General features: G+C 39.9%; 1 protein-coding gene across 13 annotated transcripts in view; it reads right to left on the bottom strand.

The window, feature by feature from the left end:
* The window catches only part of CPEB3 (cytoplasmic polyadenylation element binding protein 3), a 173,177-nt gene that overhangs the window by 18,249 nt on the left and 135,161 nt on the right, over positions 1-19,767 (bottom strand). For 9 of the 13 annotated variants that reach the window (XM_074339396.1, XM_074339394.1, XM_019739331.2 and 6 more), the window contains 2 exons: positions 17,483-17,597; positions 7,930-8,111 (listed from right to left, as the gene is read on the bottom strand). In XM_074339396.1, coding sequence (XP_074195497.1) covers positions 7,930-8,111; positions 17,483-17,597 — 297 coding nt within the window. Of the gene's footprint in view, positions 1-4,317; positions 4,417-7,929; positions 8,112-17,482; positions 17,598-19,767 lie in introns of all 13 variants that reach the window. The other 4 variants (XM_074339389.1, XM_074339390.1, XM_074339391.1 and 1 more) reach the window with 1 other exon arrangement.

Below are 19,767 nucleotides of genomic sequence, written 5' to 3'. Positions count from 1 at the left end.
CACTTCTAAAAATATCATTAAAACAGACAGAATGAGTACAGGTGCCCTCTTTTGCCCTCTTTGTACTTAAATACTTTAAACTGTTCCAATTTTTCACAGAAACACTGTTCAAAGGAATATAAGCAAAATTTAATCCTAACCTTCTACTGAATTTCAGGTTCAAAATCTTTTCATTATGAGAGAAAAAATACTGGTAAAAACACATTTTCTAGACTAAAGGAAAAAAACAAACCTCCTTTAATTCTTTAAATGGTAAATGCATCCAGGTGTTTATATCTATAAAAGGAACTTAAGAATCTCTATATGTGTGTCTTAACTAACATCCAAGCAGAACATTGGTAGTTTGGCACCTATGTTAATTTCTTTCTTTTCTTCTTCTTCTTCTTGTTTATTTCTTAGTATTAACTTCAATTATTTCATTATCCTTATATTAAGGATTCCTAGTGGAACTGAGAAGGTACTTTCAGAGGACAAAAAGAGGCAACAATTAGCCTTGGACATATGGTTGGGAACAGCACAACTTAAATGGGCCAGGCTCTGCAATACAATCAACATCGGTACAGCCTAATAACTTCCCAAAGCACTTCATCTATTACTGTTGATCTGTGCAAGAAGCCATAAGATAGTTAGGCTTGTGTTCTTCCTATACTACGAGACAATAAAATGAAGCCTCTAAGAGATGAAGTAACTTGCCAAGGTCATACCATAACTGGGAGAAGAGCTAGGAGTATAGCTCAGATCTCCCAGTTCCCAAGGACACTTTTTCACTGTGGCGTGGCTTTCTGGGTGGTGAGGATTGGAGTGAGTGTGGGATGTATCCCCTCCTTACTTATGGTCACAACACATAAATGCCCACCCTACTAGTGTGCTAGGGAGCCCCTGTTACCCATGAGGTTGTATCACATGTCTCATGTATGTCAAGGCAGAAGAAACGCTGAGAACCACAGTGCTGGGTATTACACAACCTTGATATTGCCATTTTAGGGACAAATTATCAGTTGGCTCAGAACTGGTGAATGTTAGCCATAAGATATGTATAATATATGCCTTAAAGGATTCATTTCAAGATGTTAACAGTTTTTCCTTAGAAGTAAACACTGAGGCATGAATTGTATTTGTGTCATTTATTTATTTTCCCCACTCCTTGGGTCATTTATAACACCAATGTTCCATAATAAGGGTCACTCATACATTAAAAATGCCAAATATTTTCACTAATATTATATATAAAAATTTACATATTTTATATATTTATATATATACACATACATATACACACACACACTCACACACACACACATCCACATATATACCAGGGGTGCCAAAAAAAAGTACACATTTTAAGAGATGTTGTCTATGTATTACTTTTCGAAGTTGAATTACAGTAGCAATGTGTAGTATGACGTTCGCTCAAAAGACGGCGTTAATCAAATGAATGCTAGCGTCATTTCATTGTATTACAATTTTAATAGTTTTTTCCTTTCTTAAAATGTGTACACATGTATGTGTGTGCCAAGTTATTGGTTCACACTGACTTGAAAAAGGTTTTACATGAAGACAACATAAAAAAAAGTGAAAATCAAAAGCAAAACTGAAAAAAAAAGCATAGGAAAATTTCACTCATTTAGTTAACGTTCAAAACGACCTACAGACACACTAGAAAGTGCTGATAACAAACTCCACGTGTATACTCCGTCCTGTGCAGAATATGTTCATCTGAAAAGTTATGTGAAATACTGAAAGGTACACAAAACTCACTAAGGGGCCTATAATCTAACTCAGGGGTTCCTAACCTAAGTCTGTAGGCAAAGGACTTCATGCAAGAAGTGGGTCTGTAGAAACTTTAGACCCTGGCTGTGCAGCAAAATTCAGGGAGTTCCATGAGCAGAGGTGGCTCTGTTCTTAATTGACAGTCTTAATTGTCTTAAGAGTCTCCAAAACTCTCCTAGACTCTGCTCTGTTGCAAAAAAAAAAAGGGGTGCTGTCAATATAGGGACCAGGTCATGCCTAAGGTTAAGTCCAGTTTTAATGTACTGTAAGTGTGAAAGAACACTTTCTGATATTCTAAACAGCAAAACCTAAATTTCTTTATTACTTGAGTGTTCTTAACTAGGTAGAAAAGGAAAGCTGTGCAAAGTGCCCTTTGGTGACCAGTTGGATACGCCAAAGGTTGGTGCAGAAGGGCTTTCACCTGGGCTACCACAGTCAACATTCATTCAAGAACTCATTCATCCATCCCAAAATACATAATTAATGTGTATCTACTATGTGTCAAGTAGTAAGTATACAGTAACAGAATGAAAGACATATATTCATTGGCCTCATGGATTGTACAGTCTAACAGGGTAACGGACAGTAAACCAAGCATTGCTTCATTACAGAGGTTCTTTAGTGACAAAGGAATGGTAGATGGTATTATGAAAACGATCTATGGGGTTGATATAAGCTCCACTGAAGAAAGGATTCCTAAAAATATCACAATTAAGCTGAGACCTGAAGGAAAAGTGGGTAATTGGCAGGCAGAGGAAACCGTATGCATAATGACCCTGAAAAGTAGAGAAAAAAGCCAGTTGTGACTGGTTCAAGATGAGGGAGTGCTAAGGCAGAAGACAGATGTCACATGAAGGGTCATGCAGGCAATGTTAATTACGAATTTTGACCTTTATCCTAAGGGCAGGGCAAGATAAAAAAAGTTTAAAAGATTTAAACATCATCAAAAGGTTTAAAAGGAGGAAGGCATTATTGACATTATGACTTTTAAAAGATTACTCTGGTTTTCATATCAAGAATGAATTGGGGATGGGCTAAAGTTGAACTGGGGAGACCATTGGGGAAGCTACTCTAGGTCCGGGTGAGAGATGAGAACGACGCACACCAGTATCCTCGATAGACTTGCATGGTGGCTTCCAGCCCTTGCTCTCCCATTTATCATCCTAATTTATTCTACATATTTACTGAGTGTCACCCATGTGCCGAGCACTCCCATTCAGACCTCTGGGCACAGGTGGCCAACCAAGATCTGGCAGCTCTGTAAGGAACTACCATTGAAAGCCCTTCCACCTCTGTTTGTCCTCCCATTGCTAGACAGACTGTGGCAAAAAGTCTGTTGATGTGTAGATGTATCAGCTCACTCCATCAAGTCATATATTCACGAGGGACCCTAATTATAGCTAAAGCAGGAGTCAGACATTTGCCCCAATAGCCTGGGCTACCTTGTTCCTGTGACTTCAAAGAGTACAGGTTACATAAGTAGGATCCCCTCCCTATAAGGAGCTGAGTAAACTTATAAAGAATAAATGCAGCCCCCCACGTGCACTGCGGTTATTGTTCAACTGATCCGCTTATTGCAGAGTTCAAGGCTGTACATTAAAACACCTCTTCCTGTGTTCTAAAATTGACTGTGGTGATGGCTGTGGAACTATGTAAATATACTGAGAACTACTGAATTATACACTTTAAATTGGTGATTTGTATGGTATGGGAATTACAGATCTGGAGTGAGCTGATACATCTACACATTACAGATCTCAATAAAGCTGTTACCAAAACAAAAAACAAAAACAAAAACACCACCTCTTTCTCCCCGCCCCCCTTTCTTCTGTCTCTCCCTGCCCCACTCCAGTTCAAGTGGTTGTTTCTCAGTCTAGTTGTAGGACACAGCTCCCTGGTCCATGTTGGTATTATGAGCCTTGCGCTCACCCCTGTCTCCTTGGTCAGCTGGCTGCTCACAGCAGCTCACAGCAGCCCACGGGAGCTCGCGATGGTTGCCAGCCACTCACAGCAGCAGCTCATGCCAACCTCCGGCTGATCACAATAGCCCAGCTCTAGGGAGAGCTGTTGTTCACAATCTTAGCTGTAGAGGGCGCAGCTCACTGGCCCATGTGGGATTCGAACCGGTGACCTGGCGTTAGGAGTATGGCGCTCCAACCACCTGAGCCACCGGGCCAGCCCAAACCACCTCCTTCTTAAAGATAATGACATAATGGATGAGTGAAATGACACAGAGATGAAAATGCCAAAGCTTCAGGGTTGACAGTTCCTATAAATGTTGCATATTGACATACCTTATTTTATATTCATAAAGCCAAAATGTCTCTAAGATGGTGAGAAGAAATCAAATCTATAAAGGTTGCATTTTCCCCATAAACCACTGCATCTAAAGCTTAGCCAAAGAGCAATAATAATAATAATAATAACAATAATATAAACTCTAAAGAGATGTCTTTTTGGAAAAATTTGGTTGGACACAAAAGAGGTAAAGGAAATATACCAAATTCTTCTTCATGTACCTCCCACAGTTTACCTGAGAACACACACCTCAAACAGCTCTAGAACTTCCATGGTTCCAGGCACTGCTGTGCTGCAGGTGGCCGGCTCCCACTCTCCATAGGGGGCAAACAGTGAAAGGAGTAAGGGCTGCAAACAGGAAGCAAGTGGCCTTAAAATTCCATCTAAAGTTTTTTAAAAAATTCACTAATTCCATTGAATCTGCATTTATAATGATGCAGACAGCAAAGGAGGCTCCTCTGACCAGAAAGGTAATGGAGGTTGATGCTATTTAAAACAGTCAAGGTCTCAGTTTAAAGGCAACTCTAGGCTCACACCCAAAGGAAGGAGAAAAAGACTGTAGCATCTTGGAATTTGTAATAGCAAGGAAAAAGGATTTGTAGACACAGGTGAACATCTGCGCCCGTCTTTTAGGACAGCAAGTTTCAAAATCTTAGCTAAGAGACGACTGCTAAAATCCTGGAGGGATTATTTAGGGAAGAAGGAATGCCTAAGGACAGAAATGCTGTAGATAATCAAGAACATAGCTCCTGAGAAGGAAAAAGCGCATTCCCTAAGGAAATAGTCATGTGATTATACATAACGGGAGCGCTCTGGGAAGCTCAAATTTAAGCTTTAGGAGAAAGATAAATAAAAACGAAACTCGGAATGAACCTTAAAAGGCATCTATAAAGGGTGCAGTTAACAGAGGCTCAAAATGCCAGAGACGACACAAGAAGGGAATGTGGCTGGCTATGTTCAAAGCAAGAAATTAAGAAGAGGACAGACGAATAGTTTGGGGGAAGGAAGTGTAATGTTCACAGAATAGTGAAAAAGGAGTCCAACTCAAGATGCAGGCTGGCTTCCATCTTTCATACTGAAGAAAAAAAACCGGTCTCCATATTGGTCAGAGCAAACAAAGAGCGTGACGATGGGGCAGGGGAGGGAAGGGACTCTGCCACTTCTAATGATTTCCAAGTCTCCCACTTAGACAACACTCATCCCAGGGCACTAAAGGACAGCACAGGTCCCTTTTAGACACCACGTGGCTGGAGGTGGCATTCTTGTGACCACAACAGTCCCACTATGCGTGCGTACAGTGTGTGACATCGTGTATACTGCTTTCTTGTTCAATATCTCTTCTGGGCTTCTCAACGATGTCGTGGAGTATACTTGGCTATTCCTACTGCCCTCATTATATACTGACACTCAGAATTTAAGTGACCCGCCCGAAGTTACATATCCCATGGGGAACAAAACCAGCTCTAGACCCAGCAATCTGACTCTGGCCCAGAACTCTTTTCACTAACCAGTGTACCTTTTCACTACAAAAATTTGTAATATTAACGACATCAGTATTACGTGCATTTGTAGCAAAATGAACACTGTAAACCAGCAAGTACTAGTTAATTATCTACCCAACTGCCATAGCTCTGGCTGTTCAACCCTCAAATCCCATTCAATCCTTCGACCTCCCCTGGAGGGAGTTACAGATGAGGACGGGAGATGCCTGGCATTACCTAATTTGCTTGGGTTCACCAGTGACTGGTGCAGCAGAGGTTTAAATGTGCTGGAATCTGTTGGAACTCCAAACTCCATACTCTTCCCATTACAACTGGCTGCTGGCCTGAATGTGAATCAAGGATGACTCTACTACTCTAACATCTGGAAGGCATGGGTAACCCAAATACGGTGAGTAGCAAACAGTCAATGGCTTTCCTGAGTCCTGAGAAGTTTAATGTCCCAAATACATTTTTATAGCATGGCCTGTGATTATGCTAACAAAAGCAAAGCCACTTCTCTCTTTTTTGACTTAGTTTTAAAACTTATGGGGAGAAATCCTAAGGGTCTGAGCACAGCAGGGGTGAGAGTAGGGGTAGGCAACAAAACAAATAGTATCTGAATGCACTGTGATTCTTAAAGAGGTTTAAAATTACCATAATCCCCCGAGTACTTCCCTCCGCTAAAGAGGCGGCCAGGAGATTGTCAGGATGGGAGCAAAAGGAAGATAGAAGCATGAGGAAATGGAACCTTCTTTTATCATCTCTAGGACCTACCTCCTGCACAGTCTGAAGTTCTGGCTTCAGAGGGGAACAAAGAAAGCTACTTCCACACAGGTGAGTGCCTAAGCCTCTTCAGGTCAAGTGTCCTGCTGGGGACACCAGCGATGGGTGTGGTAGCAGTCTAAATGGAATGCAATCTGGTATCTGACTCACAAATGTAACAGGCAGAAGGAAATCCACCACACGAGCATCAGGAGTTAAGAGAGCCCTTCAAGTAGCACCATTTGTCCATTTGACAAAGGTTTATCGAGTACCCACTCCTGTAGCTACATATCAAGCAATGGGTACGCTGTGGGAATGGAGAGAGAGACAGAGCTTACACAGTCTGTGGGGGGATTACTGTTACAAAAGGGGGAGCTCAGGATGCTTGAAAACTACGAATGGAGTCAAATCTTATCACCCCTCTGAGTTTCCATTAATTCAAAAGGTGTTTCAAAATTCTGAAAAAGATTTATTCATTTTAATTAAAAAAAACCAAGCAGCCAACACTACTTACTTTGAATAAGCTAAGTGACGTAGCAAATAGGTTGTTCATTTTAAGCCCTGGCTTTTATAATTTGATCAGATATATGTCTTAATAAAAACATAATCTTACTGAATATTAAAAACAACAACAACAACAAAAAAAACCCATCACTAATGGAGACTTCACCTCCTAAGAAATTTAAATTAAACCTGCTACACAAAACTAGTCAAAGTTGACCACAGAGTGTAGATGAAATTTTATCACAGAACATATTTACTACTTTATTTATTCTAGTCCAGTGTATCCCCCCAAGAATATCCTTTGCTGGAAACGTTAAGACCATTGCACAACTGCATAGGGAGTGGTCCAGACTTGATGTTATTCTACTTGCTCTTTTAATCTATTAACATAGGTTCCAGATTAACACCTACCACCTCCTATCCCCACCCACAAGCTTCCAAACGGTGGCAAGGCTGAGATTTAAGGGACCCAAACGTGTGTGCGTCCATAAAACCAAATGAGCACACCAACTCCCTATAATTCTACCTCACGGCCCCTTCTTAGATCAGAGGTAGGAAAACTGAATGTCGCCAGTGGCCAGGCAGGTAACACCAATGAGCAGAGGCAGGTAATGCGGATGCATATATGGTATGAGCAGAACTACAGGGAGTTGGACAGGGGACTGGAGGGGACAGCAGCTATTTGGTTCCAATGGATGCTATTACGTGTGATCTGGCAATTTGAAGAGAAACCAGAACTTCAACATTTGATGTATAGTCCTGAACATTGACATTAAATGTTAGTCCAAGTTTGTTTGTTTTCAGAGCATCACATGGATCAAATAGGTCACCAGCTCTCCATCCTCATTAATACACTGTTGGCATCATCTTTTGAACAGCACTGGTTGATACGCGAAATTCTGCAGGGTTATTTTCATAAGTGTAACATTGCCCTGGGGATGAGTGAGGTAGGAGGTTCATTAACACCTCACATACCAAGGGTGCTCTCTTTCAGGCAGCCTAGCTGGACTCAGGGACTAGCGCCATGTAAGGGAAAGCTGCTCGCTTACGCTCACAAGGTGCTTTGCTTCCCAGGGACCCACCGAACAAACTTCATTTCTTTTCAGTTGCTTACCCGTTTGTCAATGTCATTGTGTTGGAGCTGCACAAAGCGAGCGCTGATGGCTGCAATGTAGCTCTGCTGATTGGAGAACGCCACGCGGCCGGCACCTTTCGGGTACTTCAGCTCTGGGTCCGTATCAATGCCAGCATAGCAGACACCACCGTACAAACGGTCCATGATCATTGCCAGTTCAACTGCAAGAAAATAAACACAATTCTATATAAATGTTTAGAAGGCACTCTTGCCCAGGGGAGAGAAGAACTATTTAAGGATCATGCAGTACAGTGTAAAAAAGGAAAACCCATGTTAAGTATCATCAAGAGTGTCCACATCAGTCTTACAACTCAGGTAGGATATTTAAAAATAAAATGAAAAAAAAAAATTAAGAATTTACACACACACACACACACACACACACACAAATTTATATCATCAGAACTTCAGCAACAGTATAAAGGGAATGATCAGTCAGTAATCCTCTTTTCTAATTTCTAACTGCTTAGTCCACTGGAGTGGGCCCTGGGTAGGCAAAGCATTTCACAGTGCTCTAACAAGTTAATAAGAAGCAGCCCTATTTACTGACCTCGAAGAGTGAAAGCAATTATAGAGTCACACTGTTATATTTAAAATTAAGCTATAGAATGAATTAACTTCTTGTTTTAGCGAGAGGCAATATATTTACAGCCTTAAAGTAAATCTCTACAATTAAAAAAAAAAAAAAGACTTTTTGAGTATATTCTATCCCAACTGAGAAATCTGCACACTAACCTCCCATACTAAATTCTAAGTAATAATACCAGTAATGATATTAGCAGCAACGAACATTTACTGAGCACTTACAACGTGCCAGGAAACACTAGGTGCTCCAAAGGCAGGAACAACATACCCATCCTGCACCTGCCATAAATCCACAGGTCTGCTCTGCAGTCCTTGCCACATTCTTTCTAAATATACCTTTATACTGGTATATTTACAAAATACCTTTTGTACAGAAAGCATTTGGAAATCGAACTATTCCGAAGGTCTGATATTCTAAAATTATCTTCACCATAAAGGTACCATGGAGAGAAATGTAGCAGTTACTCACCTCGATCCAAATTGCCTGAAGGTAATTGTTTACTTGATACTGGACGGCACCTCCTCCAGGTATGACCACTCCTTTCAGGCCATTCACATGGTTTAAATCCAAAAGACTTAGCCCTACCCCTGGGGAATGACCCAAGCACCCACTTCCATCAAACACCTACATATGTACTTGGAAAGGAGAAGACAGCAAAGGCCGGTGAGGACCTGGGCCCCAGCCAGTGTGCAAAGACCATCACGCAGTCGAGCTCACAGGAGTCAGTGTCTGGGGAGAAGAACAGCAGCACGAGCAGGGGAGCAGAGGAAGAACTCTGCAGTACGTACGAGGGCCGAAGGGGCTGAATGGTAGAAGAACCCCACCAGACTTTTAGGAGAAGAAGGAAAGCCAAGTACTACTGGGTTCCTGTAGTAGGACGCTGCTGAGGCAGCAAGAAAAGCTCTGGCACCATGACAGAATGGCTGTCTTTCTACTTCACTTTTTCAAAATTGCTCCCCAAACCAGACCTGCCTAATATTGGTGACTGTTGTCTAAGTGCTGCTTTCAATAGGAAGAATGACCTGCAACAAACAGGTAATTTTCAGAAGGTGAGAAAAGAAGCTAGCAATCACTAAACCAAAGAATATGTGCCATTAAAGACAGAACAGCAGAAAGCTATCCCAGTTGTCCCATTATGATCATAATTACACAGTCATACCAGCCAAGGGACCATTACTGATGAGAGCTCAAGGAGACACTCACTGCAGCCTTGGGGCAGGATCCAGGAATCACGTTCTTTCAAATAATGCAGTAAGAATGGTGCACATACCCTGAATATCAGAGTTCAGTGGGTCTTTCCTCCCAACCACCTCTGACGGCTTCAGGACCTCCTCATAAGGCTAATGCTATTCCAGTCAGAGACCAAGAAACTGAAGGTAGAATTAATTGATTGCAGTCATTAATGAATTTCCCTTATTAGTCAAATGGGCTTAGTAAAATAAGTAACCTTGGGGCCTGGAAATTAAACACTATTTTCCAAAACCTGGCTTCCTCTGGATTAGAATAAGAGAGTAAACACTCCCTTAGCCTGGTGAATGACCAGGAGACGAATGCTAGCAAGAAACTGAATGACACTTGTCTTCCACCCTTGGGAAAAACTCAAGAACGCATCTGACTTAGAAAGAAGGTATACCAGCTGTAAGCTTGAAACTCTAGCTGAGGAGAGTTATACACAGTTCCTCTACAGCACAGTCGTCTTAAAGGAATTTTAGGGGTCCTCAGATGCCAGAGAAGGTGCCTTCCATAAGCACAAACATTCTATTACTTCATAAATCTAGCTGCTGAAAAATCATCTTCATGTGCCAAAGATTAGGTCATGGCTGATGTTGCTGGCAGTTAAGTACTGTTGATAGGAAGCAGAAACCCTCACTCACTTATGCTGTTTATGAAAATTAATTATAAATAAATCATTTCCACTTGTAAGTTTATATACATTTTCTTGGCCACCAAAAAGTCTGCAGACATTTGAACCAACGAAATCTCACCCAAGTGTAGGGAAATTTATTGAGAAGCTAAAAACAACCAAAATAACGAAAGGAAGTTTTTTGGGGGAAGAGTATGAAGATTTCCTATTTTTCTATCCTAATCTGCATTTTAACTACCAAAGGTCTAATCACCCTTGAAGAAAAGTAAATAATGGTCAAACAACTGCTGTTTGTATTTGGTCCTTTACTCAATCAGCAAGTCTTCACTAAACGTACACTTCCTGTAGGCTAAGCTCAAACACCAGAGAGATGTCATTTAAGTACAAAATAGTGTCTATTGAGAAAAGTAACCACTTGGTGAAAACTGCTTTAGGGGAAAAAAAGTAATTTAATGCACACACTACATAGATGACTAACGGAAACACAGAACAAGACTTCCTCAAGTCCTAAAAATTTTCAATCTGAAAAAAAATTTATATAGAGGATACAGACTCACCTACAGATGTCAGAATGTACAACCACTTTTAGAGACTAGGTTTTAAAGGATTCTTTAGAACAAGTATCATCACTTAATACAGGAAAGGGCCATATAAAGTCCCTTCCTCTGATGGGGTGGGGGAAGCTGAGACCAGAAGAGGGCTATTATTTTGAGTGAGGAGAGAAAAGTAGAAGAAAGGCAGTAAGGATGAGGCAGAAGTCAACTAAAACCTTCATGGGTTTATCTATATCTTGTGATCTCATCTCTGCTCATGAAATGGGAGCCCTTGATCAAGGGTGCATCTTATCTGGAAAATGTAGTTAAACCACCTACTAAGCTTATGATAGTGAATCCTCATTCTAAATCATTCTCCGTAGAGGCCAAGAAGAGGGTAGCTTCCAGAAGTAGGACCATAACATTTAACCCGAGGAAGATGAAGCTACTGGAGCCGAGCATATTCTGGTGGAGGCTGGAATGCAGACAGATGGAGGTGACACCAGGCACAGATAGAGTCCACGAGGAAGTCAGGAGTCTCCTTATTTTTTCCTTCCTATCCAGACAGTGTTCACATGCTCTGTCTGGTCACCACAGGGGTAAGAAGTCAGCAGGTCTGCTAGCTACATCCAAGCGCATTATGCATTTTGAATAAGATGCTCTGGCTCCTAAGACAATTCAAATCATCCCATGAACCAATCTTTCATCACAGCAACACGACTTTGAGTGTAACCCACACACTGCTCTTGCGATTAGCTTCCCTGTGCCACACACTGGAGAGGGAAGCAAGAAGACGGCAGTTGTGTGTAGCAGAGAGCATTCTCATGAATTGCTCTGGATTATGGGGACTGTATCTCTGAAGTGAAATCTGAACCCTAATTATGATTTCTTGAATTTGCTCCTGATTGGAACTGAAGCTCACCAGAGAGGAAACTGTGATGATGCCCCAATCCTGCCCCACTCTGCACCTATCCTTTAATTAGATTTCAAAGCCAGCCATGAGGCAATGTCTAAGGCTGAGATACTATGAGAACCAAAGGGAGGAGAGCAGGAATGAGGATTCCTGAGGGAAATAGCAACACATTCATCTTTCCAGATTCTAAACTGTGCATCTAGAAGCCACATTTCTTCTCTTTGGAAATAAGAACAAAGCAGACAGGACAGAGGCATAAGGCACCTCAGAACGATGACGAGGTCTGGACTTCTGAAAGAAAGGAAGGCTCAAGTTGAAGGTGGACTTTCTCGGTTTACCACAATTACCAAGTTGGTTCACAAGGGCAGTTCACACATCTTAAGTGCAGGAAATGTGCTCATAAGCTTCCACTCTGTGTCAGATGTTGGGAAGTTATGAATATTTTCAAATAAGCAGCATGAACAACCAACTAAGTCTGAGAAATAGTGTGTTTAACTTGATTAAAATCAGACTGGTACCGACTTGACTGTTACTACTGTTACAGAGACAACATCTCAGATCTCACTTTGATAAGGCGGCTTCCTTGTATGCAACGAGCCCCAAACTTGACTTCTGGAGATCTGAATTTGAATCTTGGCTTTCTTACCTATTGTGGCCTTGGCCAATCACCCCCGTTGAACTCTGCTTCCTTATCTCTAAAATGAATTCTACCACTTACACACTTACAACATGATAGGGTTGTCATGAGGATTAAATATTCATGAAAACACACTGCTGAGTACAGAGTGGTGCTCAAATGTCTAGTTGTGTCCAGGGGTTGTCCTTCACTCTGCTCATAAATCTTTGCTTAACATGAACTTGGCCTGGTTTCTGCTCCATAAGCACCAACTCATCCCAGTCTTACTTTGACTTTATGTTAATGCTACCCAACCTGAGACTGATATGGCAAAGTTTGGCATCAGCTGTAGGGGAGAATTTGTTTTCTTTTTTTTTTTTTTTTTTTGGGGGGGGGAACATAAACACATATTAATATTAGAAAATCCTTAACCTAAATGCAGTTGATCAAGTCAGTATGCCAAATCTGGAGTCTATCTGGGACAACTCATACTGAACTTGGGACTTGGTGAAAGAAGAAGATTCTATTGCTGAGAAACTTGATATAAGATGTTTCCTGCCTGCTACCACTTCATAGAACAACAACAAAAAGATACAATACTCCTATTTCCTAAATCACAAATCAGGATGTGATTCCTAATGCATGAGCTACCAGAATGTCTGTGCAGAATATCTGAAAAAAATTCAGGACATGTGTTCTCTGGATGTATGCCATATATCACTGAATATTTACTTCAAAAGTTTTCCTTTTCCTGCACAGAAAAGCCATCCTCACAACAGTCAGGGGGCAAAAAAAGGCAGAGAGGGAAATGTCAGGATTCACTACAGAAATTAGTAGGGGAGAAAAAGACAGGAAAGAATAAGCAGAGCAATAGGAAAGACAGGAGACCCACAAAGATGACAAGCAAATGGCAGCTAGGCTCCAGGGACTCAGATGAGCAATCTCTCAAGACTGATGGTCTTTCCTGTCAGCGGAAGTCATGAAGTGGAAGAACAGCTCACATGCCTCTGATCAGAGAGGACGACTGAGGGTTTTTCAAATCTGTTCAAAGTTGGAAGTGGGTGGGTTCCAAAGATGGATCACGGAGGCAGCACTCAAATTAGATGTCTAAGCCCAGAAGCTAGAGTCAGAGAATACCCATGTTTATAAACTGGGGGAGAGTAAGGGATCAATGCTTCACGCTCCACTTTTTCCTGGTAGCCTCTTCGAAATCCCCAAGCCTGGCACTTATTTCCTCTCAGAGCAAAGAGATGCATTCTAGAGAGCTCCTAATGCCACAGGGATATGTAATCCGGTACTGAGATCCCGGAAGACATGTTGTTTGCATCACTTGAACAAAGAGTGAAAACATGGCTGTTGCACGTCCAGGTGGAGAATGAGACAGACTACCTACCCCTTTCCCTGTACTGACTCTCTGAAGAATAATGCAAATTTTAGCCACATGGTGGCATGGTGAGTCTACCTATAGCCTTTCCTAGCATGGGGGTGGGAAGAGGTGAGGAGTGGAAGGAGAACAAGACCTGAGAAACACCAGGACTTCAGGAAAACGGTCCTTGGCTTGCCACTGCCACTGTCACTGACGGGAGTGATGGAAAGGGCAGGAGACAGTAGGAATGTATATCATTTGACCTAGAGAAACCAACAATCAGGCAATATAGCTTTGGGCAAACTCATCTAGATTTTTCCATTGATACTTTCCCATTATCAGGTTAATTTTTCTAGGCCTGTGATTTTTTTTCCAACCTGAATTTTAAAAAGGAAGGCTTGTCAAAGGACGAGAAGAAGCAACCTAAACTCAGGATAATACTGCTTAAAACAGGTTGCCTTGCTTCTTTAGAAGTGTTTGGGTATTTGTTTCGTGGGGTAAGGACTATATTTATAATCATTTATTAGTAACAACGGTTCTGTCTTACAGGGGGAAATATCAAAGATAAAAAGCCTCGCAAGATCCAAAGGAATCATTCTGGAGTGGTAACATTTTAGTCATTACACCACGTTAAAAGTCCACTTATGGCCCAGAACAAGGTGAAAAGTAATTTGGACACTTACAATCCCACCTGTTGAGCACTGTCACCCATCTCTACTCCAGGATCACCCTGTATAGTGCCTGAAATAGTTTTAAGACTTTTCAGAATTCCATAACCACAACATCCCCTGGAAACAATAAAAAATGCCCTGACGTATTTAGAAATGAAATTTGAGGAACATTATGTTAAAAAGTATAATTTAGTATCCAATTAATTGAGTTAGCATTCTATTAATTCATTTCTCATTTTCCTCTGTTCTGAAATCTCTGTTTGCGGATGGTGGCCTGTTTGACACGACAGTGACATATTCACTCCGCTTGGTATGACACGTACTTGCTCAGGGCCAGTAATACAGTGGATGCTCAATAAATGTTTATTGTTCAAGTGAAGTGCACTGCATTCAATTCAAGATGGTCTAGCAAAGTCACAATGAATTCCTTTAAAAAATAGCCTTCTATTCCAGTCCACAAAAGTCAGTGTGTTCCAAAGAAACCCAATTCTATGCACATGGGTAAAAGCTGCAGAAGTGAACTCTTTCTGTTTAGATTACATGGCATCTAAGCTGGAAGTCTTGGATAGATAGTAAAATTCTAAGATGCTGATAGAGATTGTTTAGCAATCTAGAAACTAGCTACCATTATGGGAGGTGTTGGCCTGGGGTAACATTTCCATTAGATAAAATGACTATAGGTTACTATCCACATAACTGTAAAAACTTGTGTGTGTTTTTTTTTTTTTTTTAAATACATTTCACTGTAGGTTTATTTTTTTAAAACTTTTATTTATTTGTGTTTTTCCAGGACCCATCAGCCCCAAGTCAGGCAGTTGGCTCATCTAGTTGTGGAGGGCGCAGCTCACAGTGGCCCATGTGGGAAGTGAACCGGCAACCTTGTTAAGAGTACAGCGTTCTAACCAACTGAGCTAACTGGCCGCCCCTAAAAACAAAACTTTTAAAACGAAAAAAAATATTTTAGCTTAGCTTTAAGAAAAAAGAGAACTTCAAGACTTATAAAAGGTGTACAGTAGGGAACACAAAATACTACTTCTGATGAGAAAACTAAATATAATTCTTGTCTAATCCTGATCTTGCAATATCTTGCAGACACAGAATGTTAAAGAAAGAATATTATTTAGCATCTTGGGTTTCCTGTTCTGTGGGGTCAGTGTGATCTTAGAACAAGAGTGAAAAATAGATCTTCATAGGATTTATAAAGGGAAAATGATACAGAGGAAAATGACCTATCCTTTCAAATAATAAAAATAGGAAAAATAAAGGGTAAATAATAGAAAAGGTAATTTAGTTTATATACTATTGTGTCTGTGACTTAAAAATAGACATAGGAGGCTAAACCCAGTTCTGCTATTTTTATAACTGTGGGACTTTTTCTTTCAGATTTTTTTTTTTTTTTTTCAGATTCCTATCTAGGAAAAAAGGAGAGGAGCTATAACATTAAAACTAATTTATACTTGCAGTTAGTTGCAAAAAAGAATAGCTAGAATATTAGCAATGAATGTCCATTTTTGTAGAATACATATGTAGTTAAAAGACAATCAAAGGGGATTTTTCTTCCCCTCCACTCCTAAACATAACACTAGTTAGAAAAAGTCAGGAATATTCCACAACTCCCCGCCCACATTTTGCTTTTTTAAAGCACGAGTAGTTTAGAAACGAAGGGCTTCATTTGCCCTCATTTAATATTGGTGCTCATGTTTGAGTTAGCCATTCCTTGACTTTCTTCTCTGACAGCAGGTCATGGAAGAGGGTGGGGAGAATCTCTACTGCTTTGCTTTCTTTCGTTAAGCATAGTTTTCCATTAAAATGAGAATAAGACTCAAAGATATTTGACTTCCTAAAATACCACAAAATTACAAACTCCACGTCACAATTAATATGTTTTAAAGTCCTTCAAAATGGAATAATGAATATATCTTTATGTGGGCCTAAAGTTATCTTTTAGTAGATTGGAGTTGAGATTTAAATATGTCAGAAAGGTTGAGGAATATTTATAATTAAACACTCATCAAAGTCACAGAGCCAAATTGCTGTAGGTACATTTTACATTTTAGAACTCTGTTCTCACAACTTGATTTTAATGATCTCTGCTTTTTCTTTTATTTTTTAGGTAGAACTAAGTCTACTTTACAAATAACAGAGATAATGTTGCACTTTCGCAACTACAGTGGCAATGGTAACCTTCTTTTTTCATCTTACTTTTAAAAAATAAACTCAATTACTTTAAGCACTTAAAATATGTAGTTCCTACAAATAATTTTATTATACTCCCCTGGCAATAACACTGATCCACAACTGATTAGATTTGTCTTTGGATTTAAACACTGAAGTCATCAGCTCAGCATCACTTCAAATGCTCTAGTCAATTATGATTCTGCCCCACCTCAGCAGGCACAATTCTTTCATCATTGGAAAGGAACTTAAAAAAACAGGGAAGCTTTATAAAAAGTCATAATAAAGATGCTCGAATACATAACTCATTTTTCAAACTGTATAAGAAAAAAAATAGGAACCTGTTTCAGTTGGAAAGAGTTCAGTCTGATTCCCAGTGACATAACTCCCAGCAGTGGTTTGGCTCGTCACTGAGTGAGTGGGCACACAGCTGCACTGGACAGATTTCTGATGGAGGGACTTCTTTTTCTGTCATACATAACAATGCTAACTTGCATAAGAATGCACACTGCCAAATGTACTGCTATTATTGTTTAAATACGTGGTTGAATAGGAAAGCACTAAATAGAATTCATCCTTTCGAAATAACATTTTAATGAAATTCACTCTTGCACCAGAGGGAAATGGAGCACTTTGGGAGAAACCATTTAATTTTGGGTCAGCTCAGTGAAACTGACATGACAGCCTTCTTTTTGGAGACTGTGTATATATATAAATGACTGGAAACCTAGAAAATATTGAAGACTAAATGCATTGGGAATTTTGTTGTTGTTGGTTTTGTTGTTGTGGTGTTACTATTTCCACTCACCAGCTCGAAGGGGTCGTGGAACTCCCCCAACAAAGATAGTTTTTCTGGGGTCCAAAGGCTGAGAACCATCCATTACAAAGTCACTGTCACTTAGGTTCCATGGTCGAATTTGCACCTGAAAAAAAGTCGTTTACTTGGTCCTTACTTCATTTCCATCAACCCCAAATGAGAATAAGGTGACTAAAGACAAACCCACTGATTTGTGCATTTTACAACATACACAACCCAAACAAAAATCCAGTTATTAGTTAATGTAATCTGCATTAAGTGCCTTTCAATAGAACTCCTGGGGTATGTACTTATAGGTACTATACTCAACTCTAGACATACTCATATACCATGAAACCTTCAGAAACCACCTGTGGCTTAGGAAAAAAAAGCAGTCTTTAGAGACAGATTCTGGGTTTTGAATCAGATCCATTTTAGCATTGTTTATAACCTGTCACAGAACAGCACTTAGCTTTTTAAGAGCTCACCTAAAGGAAGGGAACAGGAACATTAGAAATGTGTTCTAAAAATTATCTGTATGTCTGGCTTTTAAATTCTTATCACCCCCTAAAATTAAAACATTTATCTTTCAGCAATATGATTTAACATAGATTAGCGCTCAGCAAGTTCCCACAGAATTACCAGCAATATCAAATACTGAAGCACACAGAGTTAGCTACATTTGATTTATCTGATTTTCCAAAACAAGTCTGGTTCAATAAAGGCAAGCCTAGAAATTGAAGTAAATTTTCAAAGAGTAGAAAAAGATATTTTTATGGCATATTTTTTTTCTATTTGGTAATATCTCTGGACTGGAAATCTCACTTCCTGTCCATAGTTTGTACTGTTTTATCAAATAATAAAAAACAAGGTATTTCATCGGAATCTGAACCTTAAAACATATCCCTTTCAATACATAACTGAATTCTAAAACAGAAGCTTAAAACAATACCAAACACAACAAAAACACACACACACAAAAAAACCCTCCCATACCAAAAAAGGCAAGTTTTAGCACCGCCTGGAAAACCAACCAGTCACGTAACTGGCAATGTGCTCTAGGAAGTGGAATTAGGATAGGAAACAAAACAGTTGAATTTTCATTTCCTTAGTATCAACAAAATTCTTCATTTTCCCCACTGCTCAACTGTCAACACTTAATGCAAGGAAACACATAAGAAAATTTCTTATGTGGCTTGGCTTACATTCAAGAGTACTCCCATTTGAAAGGTAGTAAACCTGCCAATGACACTTTCAAAACACTTTGAATCAACTCTAAAACGCAATGCTCAGAGACAGTCTGCACATTCCTTGTGATTGCTACAAGATTCACCCCCACCTAACTTTTTGCCTTTTACGACACAGTTGCCTTCACTAGTTAGCCAGAGGCCATAAAATCTCTGTTTCTTTCCTAGATCCTGAAAACTTGGACCTGCTCGCAATACTGTAAACATTTAGCCACTGGCCCCACCTATACTGCATGGGGAAAAAAAAGATTCAGTTCTTTCCTTGTAAAATTTGCTCTGACTAAATTATCATTCCCTTGACATTTACCACAAAGGCAGATTCACTAATACCATAAAACATTCCTTTTAAATACCTTCATTCAAGGCAATTCGTTCATAAGGTCTATAAATGTCTAATCACTGTGCTGTACACCTGAAACTAATATAATATTGTATGTCAACTGTAATTGAAAATAAATTAAAAAAACAAAAATAAAGCCAAAAATGCCTTCATGAGGGCCCATTATTAATTTTTAATTAAAAACACAATTTCTTGACACTGTAAGAACGAGAATTCTAACGTCATCAATAAAAAAAAAAAGTAGGAGGTATCTTTTTCTACACAGAGCCCTCTCGTCTAGTTTATAAAGCCGTGAAGGCAGCTTCAGGACCTGGTAAGGTAACTCCAATCACTTTATAATTGAGTTTGATCCTGGATCACTTTGTTTTACAAATGAAAACAATTCCTGTGCATCCATAGTGATCTGGTTTCATTTAATCAGAGGTACAAAAAAATGCTGCCTTTTATCATCGCTGTAGGTTCCTGCTGCTCAAAAGAACTCTGCCCAAGCTCTCAAACCTTCCTGCTGAGAGCTTTCATGACTGTCTCCTCCACCTCCAGCTCTGCCCCCGACTGATCCCACCCTCACTTCATTACATCACACACAACCCATTCCATTACCCTCTTTTTGACATTATAGATTAGGTAAAAATACAGGACGAAGTCTCAGGATACAGTGAGGATTAACCCTATTCATAAAACCCACATTTCCCTGCTACCACCAGAAAACA

This window comes from Rhinolophus sinicus, linkage group LG07, assembly GCF_036562045.2.
Source record: "Rhinolophus sinicus isolate RSC01 linkage group LG07, ASM3656204v1, whole genome shotgun sequence".
Taxonomy (NCBI): domain Eukaryota; kingdom Metazoa; phylum Chordata; class Mammalia; order Chiroptera; family Rhinolophidae; genus Rhinolophus; species Rhinolophus sinicus.
This window is presented reverse-complemented; position numbering and strand designations above follow the sequence as displayed.